We start from the raw sequence: 25,356 nt of genomic DNA on the forward strand, positions 1-25,356 counted from the left end.
TTGGTTTCGATCTTCGAATTAAAATAAAGGGTTTCAAATATAAAATTTATATAATAGCTATGATGGCCATAGCACAGATACCACCTTGTTAAAATTGAACACATTTAAACCTAACTGTCGTAACAAATAGATTAATTTATATTTTGGCATATTTTTTACTCAGAGCAACATACGGGCTACTTGCACATAGCAGTTCCAAATTTTGAAATGATAACTAGATAGAAGTTAGTGACTTAATAAGACCCACCACCAACTCTTAGACCACTTTTTAAAAACTATTCAAGTAGTGAAAAAAGAAAAATCGCAATTAGTTGATATTATTTTGTATGCCTAAACAGTTTAATAACATTCAATAAAACCGTTATGATTTATTTTTTAGAAACAGTTTATTGTCAGTTTGGTAAATCCATACTTGTAGAAAATGATAAACAATTGATTAGACTAGAGGAAGGCAGCTACTCATCACTACCCACCGCTAACTCTTAGGCTACTCTCATCAACGAATAGTTGGATTGACTGCAACGTAATAACGCCCTCACGACCCTCAGATCAGGAGTCGAACGCCTTAACCCACCTGGCCATGCCAGGCCAATACACAACACGACGAAAACGAACTACTTTATCGAGTTGGCCAATCTACCTGAAGGAAGCGAAGGAAAGATTTCTTGCGTTATTAGAAGTGTTGTAGATCTACGTTATTCTTTGAGAGATCTGAATATTTAAATTTTTTTCATGGCAAACGCATGCGTAAGTACTCAATACTGTATAAAATGACCTAAGTTGTTTCATTATATAACTATTTATTGAATGACTGTATATACAGATTTCGAAAGAAGTATTTGGAGAGATTAATGAGCTGAGCCTGAGAACGTGGAGCACTCTGGCCTGATGAATCGGCGTAAATTATATACTGTAATGCTGACGTGTATGATTTCTACATTTCTGAAACGTTTGAAAATTTCAGAAACTTTAATTGTACATTGAAAGAGACACTAACAACTTAACTGTTTCATCGTACAGTTTCTAGCATTTTATGTTAGTTCATCAGGAAGGCAGTCGTTAATTAATATGTTTAAGACATAATAGGAGTTTCTATCATCTTAGGTTTAAATCTTAACATAAATTTGTTAAAGCGTAAGCGATATGAATAACTTTTACTACGTATTAGGCAAAATAAACAATCATCATAAGCAATTTCAAAAATAAACTGACATTTAATACATCTTTGAAAACTTCAAGAAAACACGTAAAAGATTTACCCACATTAGTATATTTCACATAATTGTGAAAGTATTTCTATCTAGAATATAATGCAAGTCAAACTTGTTTACTTAAATCCTTACCAACAACAGTTAAATACTTAAGTATATATACTTAAAGCACTGCTTGAATAAACGTATTAAACTTGTATATAAAAATACAAATAAAAGTTCACTTTACAATAGCCAAAATGTTACAAAATAATGATAGCAGAAAACTCTGAACTCCAGTTAAAATAAGTAACACAATTTTTCAGAATGTGCATATATGCTTACATACTATTATTAGTTTATAGCTTGTTTGTACGGAAGATTACTGAAACAAGAACAATGTTCTGATAAAAGTATTATCATTCAATCCATTACAATTACTGTTTTGTAAAATAATTGTTAATTGTTTGTATCATTAACAAGAAAGGCAGCTGATATGCAAGTTTAATGTCTTCTACCACACATGAAAATTACAAAAGTTTAGAATATTTTATTACTAGAAAGAGCAGTATTTGTCCACCAAAACAAGTTAATTAAATAAATACATCCACACCTTTAAAAAATTATACTTACAACTGGTCCAATTCTACCTGTTCATGTTTATTTACAATGAAGTCTCAAATATAATAGATATGTAACTTTCAAACATAATAATGATAGTCAACATATACTATATTTTTTATCATTCAGTTGATATCACATGTTACTTTAAATTGTATGAAATCTGTATGTAAACCTAACTTTTTGGTATATTTGCTGAACCTTAACTTTATTACTACAAAATTCACCCTTGGGCCATTGTAATTGATATCAGTGGTCCTTATAATTAACTAAACAAAGAAACCGACTTCACAGAAGGTGTAGAAGTCTCAACACTTTGGTACCTCAAGTAAATTTTAGTGTCAATGAAATGACTTGCAAGTAAAAATATTTCAGTTTCTAACACAATATACATAAACATTTTATTGAAAAAAAAAAAAAGACAAATCCTGAAATACATACTCAAATTAAGTAAAGCAACATTTTTCAACCTTCAAATATAGATGTATACCACATATTGTCTACTGTGGCAAACAGTTTGACATTTCTCTAAAATCCAATTTACTATAAACATAATAATGTCTTAGGCAGTTTCAAAGCTTCTGTTGTTAAATACATTTAGAAATTTTAGGGCACAACCACATCTGGCACATGTACATAAAAATACTAAATAAAATTTTGATACTATTACTTTACTTAAGCTCAGAAAAATACTAGGTATTTACTATTATGTAGGTAAATATGTTTCTGTTTCTTTAGTAAAGAGTATTAAAAAACTCACTGTGTACTCAACTTTAATGTTCCTTATTCAACCCTCATCAGCAGATTTTTTAATTATTTAAATATACATATTACAGCATTTGATTTCATATTTTTTCTTCCATGTGTATCACTTTAAAAGTAACTAAAAATAGTTTTTTAGAATGATTAAATTAATCATAGAAGTTTAGCTCAACTAAATACTAGGCATTGCTAGCCTACATATCTTCAAAATGATGCACAATGTTAGCTACAAACAACTACTCATCTTCACCAACAACATTTCATTTCCATAGTAACAATGCCATAAATACTAGCAATGATAAGTAATCTGAACAAAAATAAAGTGCATTTTACCAGGCTAAATTTAACCTTTAACAAATAACACCAACAAACATAAAGTAATTAGTTAATACAATTGAATCTTAAATTATAAGTAGTATTAAAACATCTTACATGTGGTATATAAACAAGTTAAAGCATGAACCATATTTATATAATATATTCAAAGAAGTTTCTTTATATATAAGATTTGGCCATAATTTCACAGTTCAATATTTGAACAAATCAAATTTACATTTATACCCTTTTTTATTTTTTTACAATGTCAATAACTATTAGAATAAGAGAGAACATAACAGTACTAAAAGATAAAGGTTCCCTTTTCATAAAAATTGTATAATGTACAGGCACATCCATCCGAAAAACTAGAAATACATCTATATCATCATATAACCAGAGTCATTCACCCAGGGAATTCAAAATACCACAAAGAGCATAGAATAAATACAACCAATGTAGTAGTAATGTGGGACTATAAAGAGAGAGAGTACTACACAGCACAGAATAGAGTAGCATCACTAAAACAACATAATACAACAGCCATAGGAACAGAAAGTACTACATAACAAAACAGAACTGCACAGACCACTGAAAGAGACAGCATACAATACTACCATCACAAAATTAAAACATACAAAACAAACATACATAACATAATAAATACTCCCTAAAACAGACCCAGTCCGTCAGGAGAAATTTAAAAAAAAAGATTGGATAAACCAATTATAGAAACAGAAATAACACAAAAATACACACCTTATGGGATTAATAAGCACCACAAAGATATTAACCCTATCTGAAAGATATTTAGCTTGTATCATTTTAAATTGTTTCTGTTAGAATAATCATATAAATCTTTTACTTCCTGGAGCATTATACTTAGTCACCTTATATAAATATGAATGAATTACACACAAATTCTTATTTCCTCTTTCACATTTCAGCACTTACAAGAAATTAGACCTTAGACATGCACGACATTGCTTGAATAAAGCAAAAATCCTTTTAAATCAGTACTTGCAAAGACTGACAAAAATCACCAACTTGTGTATACTAAAACTCTTACTACAAACCCAATTTTATATTATCAGTTCCATATTATCATATTAATTATGTTTAAATTCCAAACTCTTTCAATTTAAATGATCTACAATTCTTTTATTAGTAAAACAATAAAATCTATTCACCATTTTTTTGAAAAACACTGTTGGTGTAACTCACAATACACTACATTTAATGGCATTTAAATTTTTCTGAAGTGAAGCCTGACCATGGATAATGGATTACCTCCTCATTAAATAAAACCCCTATATATCTATTATAAACAAACTTCACCTTCATAAGTTTGCACATCAACAATCTCTCACACTTCAGAACTAAAACGTAGATTTGAATATGATGTTGTTCAGTGTTCATACAAATCTTGAAAGAGAAACAGTAACAAAAATATGTGCAAATTATATTGTACAGCAGGAAAAAAGTATTTTTGAAATTCATCCTAAAATTAACTATGACATTACTCTCATACCACAAACTCTCATACTAGACTTAAAAATAACTTTTAGTGGCACAGAAGAAATAAAAACATAATTAAAACTATAAAAGTTAAGCTTGAAGCTAACAAAAAGTACACTTTCAGAAGTTTAGTATGTGATTTCATACTGTTGTTAAAAGTAGTTAACAATTTTTAATTTTACTAAAATATATAAACACCAATGGCATTAAAAAAAGGTTCCAGGTAACCCAGTTAATACAGAAGTAAAAAGTAGTGAAGAAATACATTTGTTGAAACCACTGCAAGAAATAAAATGAAAATCAAAATTATAATCCCTACTCTACCTAAAAGTCATCCACACAAAAACAGATTTAGTTTAAACCTAAAGAAAGCAAGGCATAAAACTCTGTTTTAAAACCAAGTATCCTACTAAACAACTACATCTATATATATTAATTTCTAGGAAATCTGTTTATGCCTTTTTCAATAAATCACTTATGTTTTAAACATATATTTTTGTTAAATTTGTTTTTACTAAATGAACGTGTAAAATTCCAAATCTACGATATTCTTTATCTCTAGAGTTGTGAAATATTAAACAATAGAATCTATTAATAAGACTGAATATTTTATGCTTCTATGATTCAATAAATACAGTAAAAAATCTAAAATCTCGTATATTGTTATTCTGAAATGTTTTGAAGACCTCTGGGGTGAATTAATGTTATACAATATACACTATAAGGTGTTCACTATTATCAATAATGTTACTTATGTCCTCTTAATTTTACACTTTATTAGAGATTTTCATATTTGTAACATGTGCAAGCAAACAAAATTCCCCATACTTTTTTTGTAGACATTTTATTAAAGTTATGTTTATACAATATTTCAATTATTTACACCAATTACTATACATACACGCCTACAGGCCATGGAGGATCAGGAGTTTATAAGACCCCAACTTTAGGGAAAACCATATGTTCTTGGAGAGAGAATGAAGAAGAAAAAGGGAGGGTGTAAAGAAAGGAAAAATGAAAATAACAGGAAAAGGAAAGAAAAATATGGAAGGAATACGGAAGAAATATGGATTGGACAGAAAATTCAGTGTAAGAATATCAAGATTAAGATTTGATGTTTTTTCTTCACTCATTTCCTTACAGTCTGAGTGCGAGTGCATGCATGCCAGTAAATAATTGAGCAGTGGATCAAGCAAGACGAATCAATGGCCAATCTAATTCTGTATCAATTTTTGTTTTTCCTTTGTGTCTCATTTTGGTTGAATATTGAATATATAGAATACATTTTTCCTGTTTCACTAATTAATATTTATAAGATAAATATATAAAAAATATATAAAGAGAATATAATTTTCTATTTTTAAAATTAATATTTATCTTGTGATAGTTTTTTCAGTAGAAAAACACTTAAATTTTTTTTTCTTTTAATTAGATAATAAATATTTTTTCTTAATTGTATTATTAAATGTTTATTTTGATCTGAAATGTATTTATATTTTGTGAATAATTTAGCAAAATTTAAAACATTAATTTTTGGCCATTTTTTTATGAATTTCAATCTGACCACTATTTACGGTTTTTCATTCTTAAAAGCAAATATATGTTGTCACTTTTTGGAGCAATCAAAATACTGAAAATTTACGTTTATGTTTTCTAATTCTTAATAACGAAGATATGATGCTACTTTTTCCGAGGGGTCAGAGTACTGCAGGCTTACATACATACATACACAAACCTCTCTCTCTAGTAAACTACTGATTATTGATTATTATTGATAATAAATTCTGTTAAATATAAATCAATAAACCACTATACTTCATTTACTTATCTACCTTAGTAACATATTTATCCATTTTTTTATTGAACTAAAAACCCTTATTATCTTATGTTGATCTCTCTCTCAGCAAACTTGCTGTTGCAAAATCTTTGACTTCTGACATAATGATATGCACGTAGCTTCACAGTTTCTACTTCAAGTTTCATTCATTCCTAAAGATTTTGTTTCACGTAACACCAAGGTACAAATATACTTCCAAACAAAGTGTCGTAGTACTAGTTTCCCATCTATTAAATACATTTTGTTTGCTTATGTAAGAGCATCATTAACATAACTGTCAACTGACCAAGTGGAACAAATGCAAATATTGGTCATCTCTATGAATAATTGTTTGACAAGAAAAATTTGATTTTTAATAGTTTTTGAACTGCTAAAAACCAAGTTACAATGCATGAAATGTTAATTTCTTTTAATCTAATTTAAATTTTGAAAAGTCTATAAAGACATATTTTCTCAACAGGTACACTATACAAGTTAACTGAAGAACTGTGTGTTATCCTACAATTTTAAAAAGGCACATTTAACTCATGCCATAGGTACACATGTGCATCTAACTTGATATCTTTTCCACAACGGTGTCTAATTGATAAGCCCACTCTAAACTGACCTCCTGGACAGGCTGATGAACACTGCACCAATCCATTTTCAAGCTTAAGAACAATGAGAGTAAAAACACGTGTAAGCTAAGAATCAATGTTATAATTTTGTTTGATAAGAAACTGCACTCTCACATCTTCAAAAAGATGACTGATTTCCATAATTCAAAAGTTTCTTATTTTTGAAAATGATCCAACAAGGAAACCACATTTCTAAATACACATGTAAATACAGACATGTTTCAATACACTGTAGCTTTACCACTGACAAATGAGCTTGGTGTACCTGTCCTCTGTGTTTAACATTTAAATCACTGTAGTTATTGAACAAGTAACTAATTAGATATACATGAGCAAATCTACCTTAAACAGAGTAGTCCAAAAAGTTTAGCTTACATTATTTTACTACACCAGTCAATAAACCATGATAGAATTAAATAGTAGTACATACTAGATTATGAAGGCTACAAAGATTACCTACTAAAAACAGACAAAGAATTTCAAGCTGAACAGTAAAAATATAATCTAGGATATCTTTTACATGAAATATGCTTTTGCTTTAAGTTCAAAGCAACTACTGATAACAATTTGCTGTCTCTCTCAATTTCTCAACTAGTATGTAAAACTAATATTGCAAATTTCAGTGCTACATTACATTGAAAAGTAAGAACATACATAAATCTATAAACAGGAATACAAAATATTTTACAAAGTCAAAATGTAAACAAAAAATAATGAAAGAAATAATTAACTAAAAAAATTCAAGAGCACACAGAATTATGGAGTATTTGTAAAAACACTTAAAAGCCAGGAAAAAGCATCATTTTGAGAAGGTATGCAACCACATCCTCTAGTGGGTTTTTATATCTTTGAAACAATTTTTATTATAACACTGACAATTAATATTGGCACAAATACTCTTGAGGTACAAGTTTTTGTAAAATATCGTGTGCATGTCACTTATACATTCCTCCTTAAAAATTTCAATCAAAACATTCCCACATTTTTAAAATTTACATTTCAAGGAGTTACATTCACAAGTTTACCATCTCTCTATGGTAACCTAACAATTACTTAACTACAGTCAATACTGTATTGTACATGTAAGTTGAATGTTTCACTTAAATAATCTTCCATCATTTAATACATTAATGTTCTCATAAATAAGACAGGTTTTGACCCTTTTATGGTTAAGATCTCAAGAGCCTATATTGTGAAAGATTAAAACTGTTACTACCTACTCCATTCTTCAGAGCCTCCAGAGAATCCAAATAATTTTAAAGCTAACAGCAATTTGTTCTTAACAAAATTACTATGGTGTGAATATAGAAAATTGGTCCTTAATTTCACATATATATGGCTGTGAGATAATTTATTAAAACACCTCATTACTCCTTTGGTTTCAATTTGTTGTGCCTATGAAATAAACCACCTATATTATAATATGGATCTAGACCTGCAAAATATTTAGCAATTCTGAAGCAACTGTCCTCAGGTTTTCTATACATCTTTCTAATGGTGTGGGCATGAATATTTAGTCATTGGAAATTAAAATTACATAAAATGGTTTATTTACACTGTTCCTTCTGAAGCTACAATTCAATTGATGAAGATTGTGGTAATTTATAAACACTTTGAAAGTGACATCCCTGACATCATATGAGGATGTTATATTTTACTTTGGGAGCACTTTGCATTACTCATTCACAAAAAAAAAAAAAATAATAAGTTTTCTTGTTTCCTTTAAATGAAATAAACTTCTAATTGTTTCTTACTTTATTTCCTTATCATTTTAAGCTTTGCCACATGAGGTTATTCTGTAATGCAATTAGTTATATGACTGATTAAGCCAGTTATTTCCTTTGTTTGGGGTCTGACTCACCTGCGTACACAGGCTGACTAATGTGTTTATGCCCTCCACACACTTGTGTTTGCCATCATTATTTGTTTTACAGTCTGGTTAACCAATGGTAGCACATATAATAACCCTACCATCATCTTATTGCAAGAATAATTTTTTTCAACTTTCAAAAGTATTGAACAATCTTTTAAATACTTCATGTACTTTATAATGCCCTAATTATTAGGGAGCTTACATTAATTTTAGCTATTCTCAAAACATGCATTATTGATCTAATAAGCAGTTCTTTTCTTTATTGTATACTTTACTACCCATATAAATTATCCATGAGTCCCTATCAGTTGTAGTTTACAAAGCTGGAGGCCCAGCATGGCCAGGTGGCTAGTGTGCTTGACTCATAATTTGAGGATTGTGGGTTTAAATCCCAGTCACAAACATTCTTGCCATTTCAGCTGTGGGGCATTATAAGGTGATGGTCAATCCCATTATTCCTTGGTAAAAGAGTAGCCCAAGACTTGGGGGGGGGGGGGTGATAACTAGCTGCTTTCCCTCTAGTCCACCACTATCACAGATGACTGCTTTTAGCTTCAATACTATTCATCATCCACATCTTTAAATTCTGGATTTGTAATGTAGACATTCATATAAAGTACTTTTTTTTTTCCTCTTTTTCTTAAAAACATAATCCTGTATAGCTAATATAGTGTAGTGTAGCCATTTAAATGCCAAAACAAACAGAATTAACATCCTTTGACAGAATTAATTTAAATCTTTAAATACAGCTGGATGAAGTTTAAGAAAAACTGCACAAGATATTAGCTATATACCAATTTCATTGAACTGATATATACACTGAATAGATACAAGTAAACTCAGTATTATAATATCATATAAAGCAAAAGATGAGAGAAAAAGCTCACTTAAAGAGATGTTACATATCTTAAAACTAATTCCATGAAAAAAAACTACAAAAACCTTGATAAACATTAACATACTGATAAAGTTCCATGACATACAGTCTCAAGAATTCTGCAAAAATGTGGTCTTTGACAGAAGAGAAGCAATAATAAAGCCCTTTCTGTGCAAAGAGAATACAGTGAAGAGGGCAGCTTCTGCAAACAAACATTTATCCTCACCTTGAAAACAATGGCAAAAGTTGCTTTACATGGATAATGTTGCCTGTGAATTGATTAATTCCAATAAGTATATGTTCTCCAAATAATCACCAAGAGGTTGGAAAATGTATGCCTTGTGACAGCATTTAAGTATGAAGGCTCTGTGAATATTCTGTAAAGTAATATCTACAAATGGTGTTGGTCATATACAGTCATGTGAAAAAGTTAGGACACCTTATGAAAGCCTGTGTATTTTTGTAACATTTTTAGCCATATAGATATTTAATCTCAATTTCAACAATACTGAGTGATTATAGGAATATAACTAAACAATTAAAACTGAAGAAAAGACTTTTCAAGATCTTCTGTAAATGTAATTCTACAAAACGTTAGGGCACCCCCACAATTATTCCCACTTAAAATGGCTCAACTCACACACATATGTATCACACCAGGTGCACATGATTAGAAGTTCGTTACTCAGCATTTTGAATGAGGCTTGCCCTATTTAAACCTCAGACATTTAGTTTGGTGTGCTCCTGACTGTTGAAGTGAGAGTGAGCACCATGGTGAGAGCAAAAGAGATGTCTGAAGCCTTCAGAAAGAAAATTGTAGCAGCTTATGAGTCTGGTAAGGGATATAAAAAGATCCCAAAAGATTTTGAAATCAACCATTCCACTGTCCAGAAAACAGTCAAGTGGAGGACTTTCAAAACTGCTAACATGCCCAGGTCTGGTCGTCCAAGCAAGTTCACCCTGAGAGCAGACCGCAAGATGTTAAAAGAGGTGTCCAAACACCCTAAAGTGTCATTATGGGACCAACAGCAGGCTCTGGCTACTGTTGATGTGAAAGTGCATGCCTTTACACTCAGAAAGAGACTGCACAAGTTTAACTTGCATGGGAGGTGTGCAAGGAGGAAACCTTTGCTCTCTAAGAGAAACATCAAGACCAAAAAGAGAATATAGATGAAGACCAGAACTTCTGGAATAATGTATTTTGGACAGATGAGTCCAAAATTAAATTATTTAATCACCAAAACAGAGGACATGTTTGGCATAAACCAAATACAGCATCATTCCAGGAAAAGAACCTCATACCAACTGTGAAGCATGGAGGTGGAAGTGTCATGGTTTGGGAACGCTTTGCTGCAGCAGGCCCTGGACAGCTCACAATCATAGAATCCACCATGAATTATACTGTGTATCAGAGGGTGCTTGAGGAACATGCGAGTCCATCTGTACGAAAATTAAAGCTGAAGTGGAACTGGACCCTGCAACATGACAATGACCCAAAACATACCAGTAAATCCACCAAGGACTGACTGAATACTAAGAAATGGAGAGTCCTGGAATGGCTGAGTCAAAGCCCAGATCTTAATCCCATTGAAATGCTGTGGGGTGACTTGAAACAGACTGTACATGCAAGAAACCCCTCAAACATCTCACAGCTTAAAGAATTCTGCATTGAGGAATGGGGCAAACTTTCTTCAGACCAATGTCAGACTGGTAGATGGCTACAAGAAGCATCTCACTGCAGTTATTTCAGCCAAAGGGGGTAACACTAGCCATTAGGGGTAGGGTGTCCTAACATTTTCCTCAGTTCGAATATGCATTTTTGTAGAATTACATTTACAGAAGATCTTGAAAAGTCTTTTCTTCAGTTTTAATTGTTTAGTTATATTCCCATGTCTCAGTATTGTTGAAATTGAGATTAAATATCTATATATCCAAAAATGTTACACAAATACACAGGCTTTCATAGGGTGTCCTAACGTTTTCACATGACTGTATATACCCTTTGAAGAGAAGATGACTGAGCAGAATGTGTGTGTGTTTTTCTTAGAGCAAAGCCACACTGGGGCTATCAGCTGAGTCGGCCATGATGTATCGAACCCCTGATGTTAGCATTGTAAATCCATAGACTTACCGCTGTACCAGGAGTGGACTGAGCAGAACGTTACATTTGAAAAATATGACGATTCATAATATATTTCAATAAAATGGCAAGAAAGCTCAGAGGATCTCCAGTGAATAGAAAGCCCACTACATTATCCAGATCTAAAACTCCTTAAAATCTGGGACTTACTGGACTCCATGCTTGACAAATGTACAAGATATACTGGAGAAAATGGAATTAAATTATACTAAAAACCATGATAAGAAAAAACACAGAATATGATGAAGATGCCACTAGTAACCCCACTAAACACTAACATTAAAGAAATTTATTGATTATGTTTATTAATTTTGTAATAATTTACAGTAAGATTAATTTGCAATAATTGCAAGTAAATTTATATATGAAATTAATGACTACGAGGTCTGTTCAGAAAATACGTGGACTGTTTGAATTGTGCGGCTCCAGTTGGTTCCAGGGGAATTCGCTTGGTTTCGCTAGGTTTGCACAGATCAGCTGATTACGACGCCATTTCCCGATTGTAGATATCTTCATTTGTGTATTAGCTACGAGGTTTTAAGTGAAGTGCGATTTTTTCATTTGGCGGATTTCAGAATGAATGACCTGAAGGAGCAATGACTTGCTGTGGAATTTTGTGTTAAACTTGGAAAATCTGCAACTGAAACTTTTGCTATGCTTAACACGGCTTACGGTGATGTTGCTATGAAGCATACGGCATGTTTCAAGTGGCATGAACATTTTAAGGATGGTCGACAGTCTATTGAAGATGATGAGCGTCCTGGATGTCCTTCCACGTCAATTGACAACCCACACGTCGACAAAATCAACACCCTGGTGCAGGCAAATCGATGTCTGACTGTCAGGGAGCTTGCTGAAGAGTGTGGGATATCAGTTGGATCTTGTTACAAGATTTTGACCGAAAAATTGAAGATGCACCACGTTGCTGCGAAATTTGTGCCTCAGAACTCGTGAGTTTTTGGCCAAACACTCGATCACTGTTCTTCCCCATCCCCCCTACTCACCTGACCTTGCTCCTTGCAATTTTTTCTTGTTCCCCAAACTCAAAAGACCCTAGAAAGGAAGAAGATTTGAGACGATTCCCGAGATTAAGGCAAATGCGACGAAGGAGCTGGAGGACATTAGAAAAGAAGCGTACCAGGACTGTTTCAACAAGTGGAAACGCCGTTGAAATAAGTGTGTGCATTGGGGAGGAGAGTACTTTGAATGGATCCCAGACCTGTAACTTCTAAATAAAGTACATTTTGTTTTATGACGTCAATCCGCGTATTTTTTGAACAGCCCTCGTATTATAAGTCTAAAGATCATAAATGAAAGCTGTTGAGGTGCCCTAATCAATTTGAACACTACTAAACAAATACTCAATCAAGATGTTAGAAAAATGCATTTTCAAATAATCCAATAAAGGCAAAAATACAAAACATTATAACCCAAGTGCTTTTTTAAGATGGAACTTTCTTCCCCAGGGTCAAACTTGAAAACTTTCAAGTGATTGTGATTCATTAAGTTAGGAACAGAAAAGAAAATATAGAGTATGCAAGAGAAGGACATAAGACATACAATATATAGTACAGTTGTTTTTCCAAGTTCAGTTGCCCATGTCTGTGTTAGCATTAAACCAAATTATTTTTACGAATAATGCAGAAACATTTATAACTGTAGTAAATATTTCTTTGCTGAATTTTTCTGATTGATAAATGCAAAATTAATCCAGTTTAAACAATTTTATAACAGTAGAACTGCTAAAAATTATTTTTTTCTGGCCAGTTCTTTAGACAAAATTTATGAATTTTGTCAAACAAAGCAAAATAATTACTTCAAACTCTGTTATTATGCACACAATTTCTCAAAAACTGTAGTTATTTTTTATCAAGAAGAAATAAAACAAAAGTATTCAAACTACATTGCACAAATAAACCTGTAAGACGACTGACAATCTAATTCTCAAGTTAACAATTTCACATCCTATGCTGAAATTTAACAAATATCTATTATAATTCAAGTGTTTGAGAATTTCATTAAACATTAAACCTCAAAAATAAAAACATCATCAATTACTCTTGCACAGTTACATGTCCATATAATTCAACATTCTTCACTATATAAATGGAGAATTAAAAATCATTCCAAACATAATTTTAGTTATTTATCTGCTAATATGAACTAGCAACATCCATATAGAAAATTAATTTAGTCCATAAAATAACAAAACAGCTCTTTCAAACTTGCAGAGAAAAATTCAGCACTTATAATCTTCAAGCTTTTATAGGAACAAAAATACCTTTGGTTAATGCTTTCCTTGCAAAATTTCCAAGATTCAAGGCAAGAAAAAGGGTAAAAATGCATAAACATTTATCTAAGCAACAATAACTACAATAAAATTATTTTTCTTTAATAATTTGAGCAACAGTAATAACCAAGATTTATCATAATGAATCATATAGATTTAGAAACTCCTAACAGACACTGGGATGCTTAAAAACTGCAAAAAAATTAGTTGATTGTGAGAATGCATTATTCTCATCTACTCTATCATCAAATAAAAGTGATGTTGTATGTGTGCACTTCCATTGGTTGGATTTGAATGTCAGTCACTTGCAAGATTTTCTGCAACATATGGATTCCTGTAAGAGAAGTTTTATATATGGATTCCACCTGAACATGACTTAGTTCACTTAATCTCACTTTGGAAGGATAATGTGCACAGTAGCCAGGAACATGGGATCTCACATGACATGTATGTCCTTGACGATGAAGAATTAGTAGACTGCTATTGGACGGCTTATTAAAATTATCCACAGTTGGTAATGTACGTAAGTTGACTAAATGAACATCACATGGAAATGGAGTTTGAACAAAAGACAAGAATTTTCTTTTGAAATGTTTTTCACTGCCTTCAGATGTCATGATTATAGCAGGATAAATCAAAATAGAAGACAAGGCATGACCCAAAACACTGAGATTGGGAATTTCTCTATCAGGAGTGATCCTCTGACGTTCTTCTAGCAACAACCAAAAATGAGCATTAGTTGGTTTATTGTCTAGCACTCCTTCTCCTAACCCACGATTGTCATCAAACGCTAGTCGACGATCAAGAACTACTTCCAAGTTCCCACTCTGAGAACTTGTACAACCATGAGCATTTGATGTGAGAAGTGTCAAACGGGCTTGTGTATCTTCAATATAAGCAGCAGTGCTCACAGGATAAAAGTTAGCCTCCAAAGGAATGTGACCATGTCTGATTCGTTGAGTCATCTGGAAACCATTAGAATCAGTGTAGAAAATGTCTTCACTTGCAAGATTACTTTCTAGTCTCATGAATAATTCCAAATTATACTGTCTGCGTTTATAAAGGTCAAATTTTGTTTCAATCTCCATTCCTGCCCCTAAGAGCCCATCTAGATGATACACTCTAAATGTTGTGGTCACAGTGTTTGGATATGTTGTGGTCAGTTCAGACATAAGATGACCTTGAATCAATCGGACAATAGGGAATGTATCAGATATGTTTAAGATTGGGCTTATTGGATTCGGTTGAAATAAATATGCTCCACTATGAAACTCCTCAGAATTATAATAAAGAAACTTAGTTTCAATCTGAGTTGTGATATCCTGAGATAAGAGATGTAAAGATTTAAGTAGTCCAGTGTACTTGGAAAAAGTGGCAGATAAGTATGGAGATTTAAGGACTATGTTTTCATTACGGAATACCTGGAAGTTAAACAAAGTGTCCTGGAAAGATGAACCCAAAGCATCATTGACAAACACAGACACAGATGGTTCTGATTTTTTGTCTGTGCTTTCTTCTCTGTTTAAAACTGTGAATGTTGACAATGATAAAGGGAGTAAGTCTGCCAAGAAATTTAACTGATAAACTTTGTCACTAATTTCTGCTGAGTTATTCCAAATAGGGTTAACTTGTGAGAGAACTTCTTTATTTGATGAATTTACTACTCGGACATGAGGATTTTTAACTAAAACATGAACCACTTCATGTCTATGAAAAGGAAAAGAATTAAAAAGGACAATTTTTTGTCCCTCAGAAGTGGAAACAAGGAGAACATTTTTTTCTGGCAAACTGTCATAATATAAACGTTTGTCATCAGGAACCAAGTTAGGTATTTTTGACATCTGTTGGTCATCTACACTTTGATTAATGGTCATATTTTGGAAAAGAAGAAATTGAGCAGTAGTAGCAATAACATCTTTTGTACCTTGAAAGCCTTTGAATAATTTCTGGCCATAGTCATGCATAACTCTTTGTTTAGAGGTCCCTGTGATAGCATCATGGTGTTGGAAAAGCCCAAGTGCTTGACGAGCAAAGGTCAGATGCTCATAATTTTGATGCATTAGTTCAAGAAACTGGGCATTTCCTTGTTGAATAACAACTGCTTTTGCAAGACTATACAAGATCTCTGCACTACGTAGCCAACTTTCAAGATCCCTACAGAATTTCTTCCACATTGGACGAGTGGTAAAATAGCCAGTCCAATAAGATGGTTTACCATCTGCATATACATCACCATATGGGAAGAAATCTCCTAACAAGGTTGGTATTTTATCATTGTTCAAGTTTCTCATTCTTTTATGAACTTCTTGAAAATAATCCCCTAAAGTACCAAACTTAATATCAACATTATAATCTTTGTTAGCATTGATAAAATTAAATAACTTTTTGTAGTTCTTGTATTGTTGATCCCATTCTACCTCATGATTGTAGCGAAAATCATCTCCAACTAACACTAGTGCAACATTGTGTGGGAACAGAGAACCAAGGCGACCATACTGTCCTACAAGAAGATTTGCTTGCTTTTGGACATTTTGTTTGTTTATTTCTTCTGCTGTAATTTCTGATATTTCTCCAGGAATCCTTCGAAAATCAAACATTAGACAGACCCTCTGATGAGGACCACAGCTGTGCTTGATGCTGTACAAGTCAAAAGGTGACATATGACACAAAATATCTTTATCATGAAACTGATTCTGAGAAAAGGAATTAAAGTTTTGCTTCCACCAGAATTCCAATTGTTTCTTTTCTGCTAAGTACTGCTTCCAAGCAAAATGTGTCCTCTGAATGAACATATTCTTCATTCCAGCTAATTTTAATAAGTATGGAAGAGTAGATGAATGACCAAATGGGTCAATTGACCAAGCATTAGATGGCACAACTCCAAGAGTAGTTTGTAACCACTGATGTCCTTCAATAAGCTGATCAATCATAGCATAATAGTGAGCAGCAGCTTCATCTGTCATAACCCAACCTCCTGTAACAATTTCCAACTGACCGTTATCGATAAGATCCTTCACCATCTTTTGTAATTGTGGTTGGTTTTTCAATCTAGGATAAAAGGACAAAAGTTTATTTTCCTTCTACTACATACACATACCATACATGTTTAAGTCTTTCCATAAATATGTGCATATGCTCTGTACAAGGTGAGCTACACCTATAATCAAAGCTAATTTCATATTAAACCATTCCAGTAATTTAGTAACAATGTATTACTGCTCAAACATAAATTTTTCAGTGCAATTACCTACATAGTCCTCATCTAAGTACACATAAGCTACTAGAATTAAAAAAGTTGATAAAAATGAATTAATTTTGAAGTTGCACAAAATTTTTTCTTTACAAATTTATTAACTTTGTGATTTAACAAGGCCAGATTTCCAAAAAATATGGTAATACATTTATACATTATCAGATATGATTGTTTTTCACATATGATTATTGTACCATTTAGACTTGGGTCCAAAAGAGTCCCAAACTATAATAAAAACTGAAAATTATTTTGATACAACTTTCAAACTGGTTTTTAAAATTGACCTACTCAGATGTGAACTAACAACTATATTCAGTAAAAGCTTTAAATGCAAATAATAACAAGAAGCTTCTGATTAAAAGTAGTATCATACAAAGTACATAACATGGCCTAAAGAAAAACATATTCTTCATTCCAGCTAATTTTAACAAGTATGGAAGAGTAGATGAATGACCAAATGGGTCAATTGACCAAGCATTAGATGGCACAACTCCAAGAGTAGTTTGTAACCACTGATGTCCTTTAATAAGCTGATCAATCATAGCATAATAGTGAGCATTCCAGATATTAGGTAAACCTAATATCTGATTACAATCCTAAAAACCCAAAATGTTAAAGTTGCTTTTTGCTTCTAGATTACTTTAGGCTTTTTACTTTTTTGGAAACTCTCTTTGCCCTCATTTCTTTGGCAACCTTTTGAAAGAATATGCCATCATAGTTGCAACTTAATCTATTGCACTTCAAAACACCTTTTCACTTTGTAGTTGCAAGTAATAGGATACACACAATAATTTTCTGAGGTTTCAGTAGTGTTCTGCACTATTTCCTGTTTTAAAACATATAAAATACTTTTTAACCACAAAATAGCAAAACTGCTCTATGGAAAGGTAGCCAAATTGAATGATTTTTCAATGAAAAAAATCTGAAAACTTCTCTGATGTTACATATGCCAAATTTATCATCTATCTTGGACAGGTTAAGTCAGAAATTTAGAAATAAATTAAGAAAAAAAACCTTTTTTGCTAGATTTCAAAGTAAATTAATTTTCAATAACTTTAAAATATTTTCAATAATACAGTTATACAAAATCTCACATTAAAGCCAGTTCCCTAGAACACCACCTTGATGTGATTCAGTTGTTAAAATATAGGGTGTTCCTTCTAACACTTAAAACTTTCAGTATGCTTTACTATACAAAATGCATCTATGTAGTTATATATACATACAAAAAGGACTATCTTTACCAAATTTTTTTCTGCTAAGAAAACTTTGTTATTAATTACAAAAACATTTAAGTTGGTTAGTTCATCTCTCAAAATGTTTACTTTTTTAACATATGACAGTTACCTTTCATACATTAAAATTTGATACTTCAGGTCCCTGAAAAATATAACTATAAATATAAACAAAAGTAAACAAGTCAACAGAGATTTATTTTTTTAGATTACTGCAATAGCCCTGGTAGAAAAAAATTCATATCACAATATTACTTGTAGCCATAAATTGCCTTAAAAACTTATATTAATTATGTAGTAAACATATTACACTACATAACTTTTTACACAACTTATTTTCTACTTGTTATTGTAAATTTTTGACAAAAGTACTTAAAATGAAGAATTAAAAACATAAAGTTAAATAACAAAGTTTAAACAAAAAATTTATAAAATCTATCTGAGAAAACTACATGATGTAAACATGACAGTTTATTGACCAAGTTCTCCAAATGGAAGTTTAGTTACTTCTCGCTTGTGAAAGACAGTTCAAAATACAATAAAACTACAAAATTAGACGAGAGCAAATGTAAAAAAATTAAAAGCTGAAACTCAGGATTAAAAACTAATTTTCTGTTACAACTGGCATTCACTGTAGAAAAAATAATTTTTAATTTCATTTGATATTTTTATCTTTTCATTTCATTGTATTACATTGATGATTTTGTTAGAGTTAATGTAAAGACAAAGAAAATAAGGACTAAGATATAAAGTTTTACTGAAAAATAAATTTTTGATATTCATTTAGGATGATCTAGAGGTTATGCATACTTAACATGAAAAAAATAAAACTAGATTCAATGAACACAAAAAACACCACACATTTTTGAACACTGTAAATCAAGTAAACACCCAGATACTAAGTAGGGAAGCAAATATAAACAAATGCAAAATCAAAGAAGCTGTACTTATACAACTAAAACCAAAATTAAACTAATATACCTATACTAATTACTAACCTAACACCTGACTGCAATGCCCCTTACAATCCCGTACCCATTTACACTCTTGTCCCCAAGACATGTGCCTGGTAATGGTCAGTTGCAAACTCTCTCTTTGTTAACCTGAATATGACCTAAAAACGGTCAAAACGTTGTTCTCTGCTCAATTAGTAAAAGTGTTAATACCCATACAAGCCATCCTAACATACATTTTTGCTTCAAGTAGGTTTCTCGCCATCATGTTATCTGAAATGTTTCAAATAGCTAACTGCCTGGAATGGCTGGACATCATAACAACCTATACGATGCCTGGTTCTGAGTCTACATGCTCCAGCCCTAGATTCCATCAAGCAATTGCATGAGGAACAACTACGGGATTGAAAAGACAGTTGTTACCTAATTGCACCAAATGTTCAACCTGGTGAAAAACAGAGCATTCAGTCATGCTGAATCCAAGGCTCAGAAAGATGTTACAGCATAAATTTGAACACACACAAGGATTAGCTATGCCAACTGCATGGTAAAACTTAACCTGCCATGGCCTTGACAAATTTCGTGGATATCCTCGTTCACAATATGTATCTGTGTAGTTGAATAATTTTTCAATTTCACCCATCCCAGTAATAATAACAATAAAAAACACATATCAAAAGTACATGCCAATAGTACATCACATACTACATCACAGCAAAGTTCACATTCCTCACCTATAAAATCATATCACTATGAAGTAGCAGCCTTTTGTACTTTTCCACATCTTTAAATTACACGAAAGGTTATGAAGATTTTTTTTCCCCTTTTGTGATTTACCAAACTTTATTACAAACTTATTGTACTTAACTTCAGACTTTTCCTATAGTCCTCTTCTCATCAAAGGTTTATTTTGCTACTCTAGCATCCTCCCAATTACTTCAGAAGCTTTTAAAATAATGCAGTATACAAATAAGTTATCAACTTTCGATGATATTTAATAAACAGTTTAAGTCCGTATTGTAACAGTGTGCATGTGAAGGTGAGACAGCTTGAATCCAAAATACTTGTCTTCAAGTACTTTTAACTGTAGCATTCACGTATTTGTTATTCTTCCTTTTTCTTTTCTTAGTAAAATATTTCAAGGTTTTTCAAATGGATTTTCTAAGGCTTTATAGGGAAAGGGAAAAGTCACAGTGTAACTATAATACGAAACTTTCCAATAATCACATTTGTCTGAGTTTTCCCTTGTCTTCAAAAACCTGAATGTGAAATATAATTAAGCCTAAAAAGTTTTGAAATAGAAATAAAAATTCCCAAATGGAACTGTTATTGTACATGGAAGTTGCAAACAATATCTGGTAATATAACTATACAGGACTTGTCGGTCATTGTTTTTTTCTTTAAAACTATCCATATACTCATGTAGACTTAGATATTATTACCTGTCCCACCAGTATGAAAAGTAGGAAATTTCAGCCCATATAAATGTTAAATCCTTGTACTCATTTAGTTTGTTAACCATATTGTTAAGGATGTACGAAACTGAAGTGACATAATATTCATCATAGGTTTTCAGCCAGCCTGGATCAGGATGGGTGTGAGGCAAAACAATTACCTATAGAAAAGAGTAAAGATTGCCAGTCAGCTTGAATCATTCTTATTAGAATCACTAACAATTGTTACAGCAAAGCAAAAAGTATAAAGAAAATTTCTCTCTTTAAATACCCTTAAGTACACAGTAAGGAAAATCTTGAAAACACATGTTGATATTATATTAATTCTTTTGCTTCTTCAGAATGTAAAATGAAATAAAAAGTAAACTGTGATTCAATAAGAATAGATATCTCTTGATGACAGTAAACTATTTTTCCAGACAAAAAATGCAGACTCATATAATACAGCACATATTTTGACATATGCCAAAACTTTTCACTATGGTATATTAACTTAAAAGAAACCAATTTAACTTTTATGCATATCCCATTTTTTTTCCATCCCATTTGCTTCTCAAAGTAATTTACCCTATCTAAAAAATATCATTCTTCATCAATAAGAAAAGTTAGCTGCAGCAACAGATATTGTAAGGTGGTGTACTTAATTCCATATAAATATTACTACTACAATCACCATCACACTTTAAGAGATCATATGACAAATAGCAACATTGTTTACAACAAGTTCTCTCACAACATTTAACATATTGAAAGGAATTAAAGTTGCACTGTTTCTTCCTTTAGTTGCACTCAACTGTTGGCACAATCAGCACAAGACATGTATTATCATCACACACTTATTATATTATGCACCCACACAAGTTCTACTCATAATAGTTTACAAGGTTTCTGCTTATGTTTTGTGCAATTCATCTCGTACAAGCTTAAACTACAGACTATGCTTTCATTCAACAGTCACATTATTAGATGTAGAAGGTGCTTAAATGTTAACTGGCTTGTAATGTAGAGTTACGTTAATTATTGTACAACTGATACAGCATTAATAAGTTAGTTTTTCATTATTACAGTTATTTCAGTGCAGGCATTATCAAGTACACTTCAGTTGGCCTGCACCCAAGTTTAGTTTAATGTATAAATGAATAAACAAGTCAGCATTCAAAGATGAATTTAGAAAATTACTTTTCTCTCCACTCACATATGAATGTCACCTGTCTAATGTTTACAAATTATCCCTTTGTAACCTGCCTTTATGTGCTGATACTGTGTGAAGATACTGATCGAGACAGGAGATGATGTCTAGTTTTATTATTTTAAGAACCACAAAAAGGTAGGAGTAAACACCCCTCCAAAATATCATGTAAGAAGGTCTTCCACTGCCTTGGATAGATGTTGGCATGACTAGGGATCTCAAGGAGGAGAAAAGGAAACAGTAATGAAGGACAAATGTGAAAAGGTAAGAAAAGGTATGACAACTCCCTCTGACCAAACTTGGCAAGCCCAAACACCAGAGACAAAAGGGATACACTGATGAACAAATGCCACCAGATGATCTCCCACCAGACCAAAATATGCTGGGCAGTCACTTAAACCATTGTTGGTGTACCACGCATTATTGTGAAAAATGATGAACAGTGGCATCAAATAAAGGAGTAACAGGCAAAGGCTGGAAAGGGGAGAGTCAGGAGGCAAAAATCAATGCTATGCTTGGCTCTAAATGAGATAAACAAGCAATCAGATGAGATGCGGTAGAGAGTGTTGTTGGAGCAAAGCCGCTCTCAACTACAAAGACTCCAGGAGCATGTCAAACATGAAACATCTCAAAAACATGGTCATATGAATGTCCATAGATAAAGAGCTGAGAGATAGACCCATGACAATATAGCATCATAATACAAAACATCCCAACAACAATGGAGCTTCATTTGCAAAGCCATAGCCAACAATGGCAGCCTGGCCATTGTGGAAGTGAAGAGGGAGAAGATGTCCTCAGAAAACCTCTCAAGATTCCTGTGATGAGTTTCAGACAGGAGCTGGATTGAGAAGAGATACCACAAATGAAGACAAGAACACTGGGCATTGGTAAGATGAACAGGAGATTTCAGTCCTACCCCACAAATACGTAAAACCGAACCAAACAATTGTTAGTCCAGATATGGACAGTCCATCCTAAGAGAAGAGAGGGCAGACTGATCCAAAGCCCATGGGGAACAAAACATACTAATGCCATCACCTAACTGGGAGACAGCAAAATCAGTGTGAACCTCAATATCAGAGGATGGGGAACTAAATAAGAGTGGGAGGCAGAATCATGTATTAAGGAAGGTTGTTGGTAACAAGAAATATAAATAATACACAAAATATTACATTCCTGACAAATGAAATCCGAAAGAGCTGATGACAGCCTAAAAGAATATTCAGGTTTGGATAAGGCACAGCAAACTCCTGGAGGGAAACAAAGGATCAAAATCCTCAACAGCCTCAGCCTGGTCAAGAATGAAAGGCACAGGCGGAAGAGGGGCAACAGCAGGATACAACAGTTGTTCCATTTAATGCTCAATCTCCCTATGAACAAAGGCCAATAAATTCCCCAATGACCTGTGACATGAATTATATTATCAGACAAACAAGATATCCCCAAAATGGCAATGTTTATTTCAGAATTCTTGCTTCATACCAAACAAACGAGCAAAATTTTTCAAAGCAATACATGGATAAATCAAACACTTTTAAAAATAAAGTGGAAAAAGTTAATTTACTTTATTTCAATAATTTCTAAGTTAAATCATTTGAGATCTCAAATACTGCCAAACAAGAAGTGATAGTTCAGTAATGGCACACAGGTATCACATGTATAATGTTATAGTATTGCTCTCCTATTGGTGAATAGATCACACAAGATGATTTGCATGAGACAGAGTGTGGAAGGCTTATGGCATGCATTATAAAAAGAAATTCACATATAAAGAGCAGCAAAAAACAGAAAAGGCTAATACTATGAAAAGAGGAAAATTTATCACAAATTTCTAATGTACTCCACATTAGTACAAATTGTTTAAATATTAAGTTAAATAATTGTTAACTATGTAGTGTAAAAATATAAATTTAGAAAGATTAAATAACACAACTAATTCACAACTTTATTATACACCTAAAACGTAATATTTAAATGGATAACATTTTTAAATAATTTGGGTCACTCCATTTCTCTCGGGGAAGTAACTTAGTTTTGAAAACACTTAGATGATGCACATTAAAGTAGACACTAAAAGATGTTTTAACTCCAACTTGATTATGTTTACATTTATAATATACATTACAAAAGCTGTTCTTGAAGATAAAACTCCTGGCCCAGAGAACATTTGTTCTAAAATCAGAATGAAGTTTAGCAAAGAATCAGAGGTGGCTGTTACTTTCAGAAATAATCTTATGCTAGGGAATTCCCTTACAGCTTGAAATAAATAGTAATTCATTTATCATAGGCCACCAAAACTGACCCCATATAGATTGTGTGAAACCAGCATAAATTCAAAAGGTCTGCACAAGACAACTACCTAACAAAAAGTGATAATTAGGTAGAATCGAAGAGAAAAAATCACAAGCAACAGGAGGATACGTCACACCCCTATTGGTGTAAAACTGCTACAAAGTGGAGCAATATCTGTGAAGTGAGATTCATAATAAGATATAAACAACCAATGTTAATCTCGTCTCAAATATTCTATTTGTGCTATGTAGCACCAAACAACCCTGAAAGTACATAGTAAATGTGCTTCTGAATGACAATCTAAGTCTGAATGGGTAAGTAATGCTACTGGAAAAACACTAAAAATTAATTACTTGTCAGATTTAGGTTTAACAGTGTTAACAACAAGCTACTGGTGTCTAATTACAATACTGAATGTTTATTTGTGACAGATACAATGAATGGGTTTTATTTGGGAACTCTGGACTACTATGCACTTTTAAGGAAGTTAGCAGCGAGCATACTTAATTTATATGTGGAGTTTGCAGAATGGAGGAAAAGTTAGAGGCTATCCTAATTAAAGTTGAGGAAACAAATAAAGTGAAGAAATGGGAAATGACAACAAGACTTCAAGAGCAGCTTAAGCTTTTACATGCAAGCTAAGATTAATAATGATATTCGTGAAGATAGAAAAAGTAGTATTAGGGTTAAAAGTAGTGAACATAATTGTAAAGACCCTATTCTACTGAGCAACAAATTTCTGTCCTTGACTTATGTAAATGAGAAACTATTGGAGGGAGGGAAAGCAAAAAGGAATAGAAAATGATATGGATTATGGACTTAGAGGTTAAAGTTATATGTGACTCTCTGACACAGCATGTAGGTAGAATATTCTTTGTGGTAATTTTGGAGGAAATATTTAAATTGTGCTAACCTGGAGCACAAGTGGAAGACAAAA

The 25,356-nt window shown here is 32.3% G+C and overlaps 1 protein-coding gene across 4 annotated transcripts in view; it reads right to left on the reverse strand.

Moving 5' to 3' along the window:
* Window positions 1-1,199: 1,199 nt before the first annotated feature.
* Window positions 1,200-25,356, reverse strand: part of LOC143256799 (alpha-mannosidase 2-like) — a 34,916-nt gene continuing 10,759 nt past the window's right edge. For 3 of the 4 annotated variants that reach the window (XM_076514491.1, XM_076514494.1, XM_076514503.1), the window contains 2 exons: window positions 20,924-21,096; window positions 1,200-17,088 (listed from right to left, as the gene is read on the reverse strand). In XM_076514491.1, coding sequence (XP_076370606.1) covers window positions 14,286-17,088; window positions 20,924-21,096 — 2,976 coding nt within the window. In that variant the 3' untranslated portion in view covers window positions 1,200-14,285. The remainder of the gene's footprint in view (window positions 17,089-20,923; window positions 21,097-25,356) is intronic. The other variant, XM_076514512.1, reaches the window with a different exon arrangement.

This window comes from Tachypleus tridentatus, chromosome 1, assembly GCF_004210375.1.
Source record: "Tachypleus tridentatus isolate NWPU-2018 chromosome 1, ASM421037v1, whole genome shotgun sequence".
Taxonomy (NCBI): domain Eukaryota; kingdom Metazoa; phylum Arthropoda; class Merostomata; order Xiphosura; family Limulidae; genus Tachypleus; species Tachypleus tridentatus.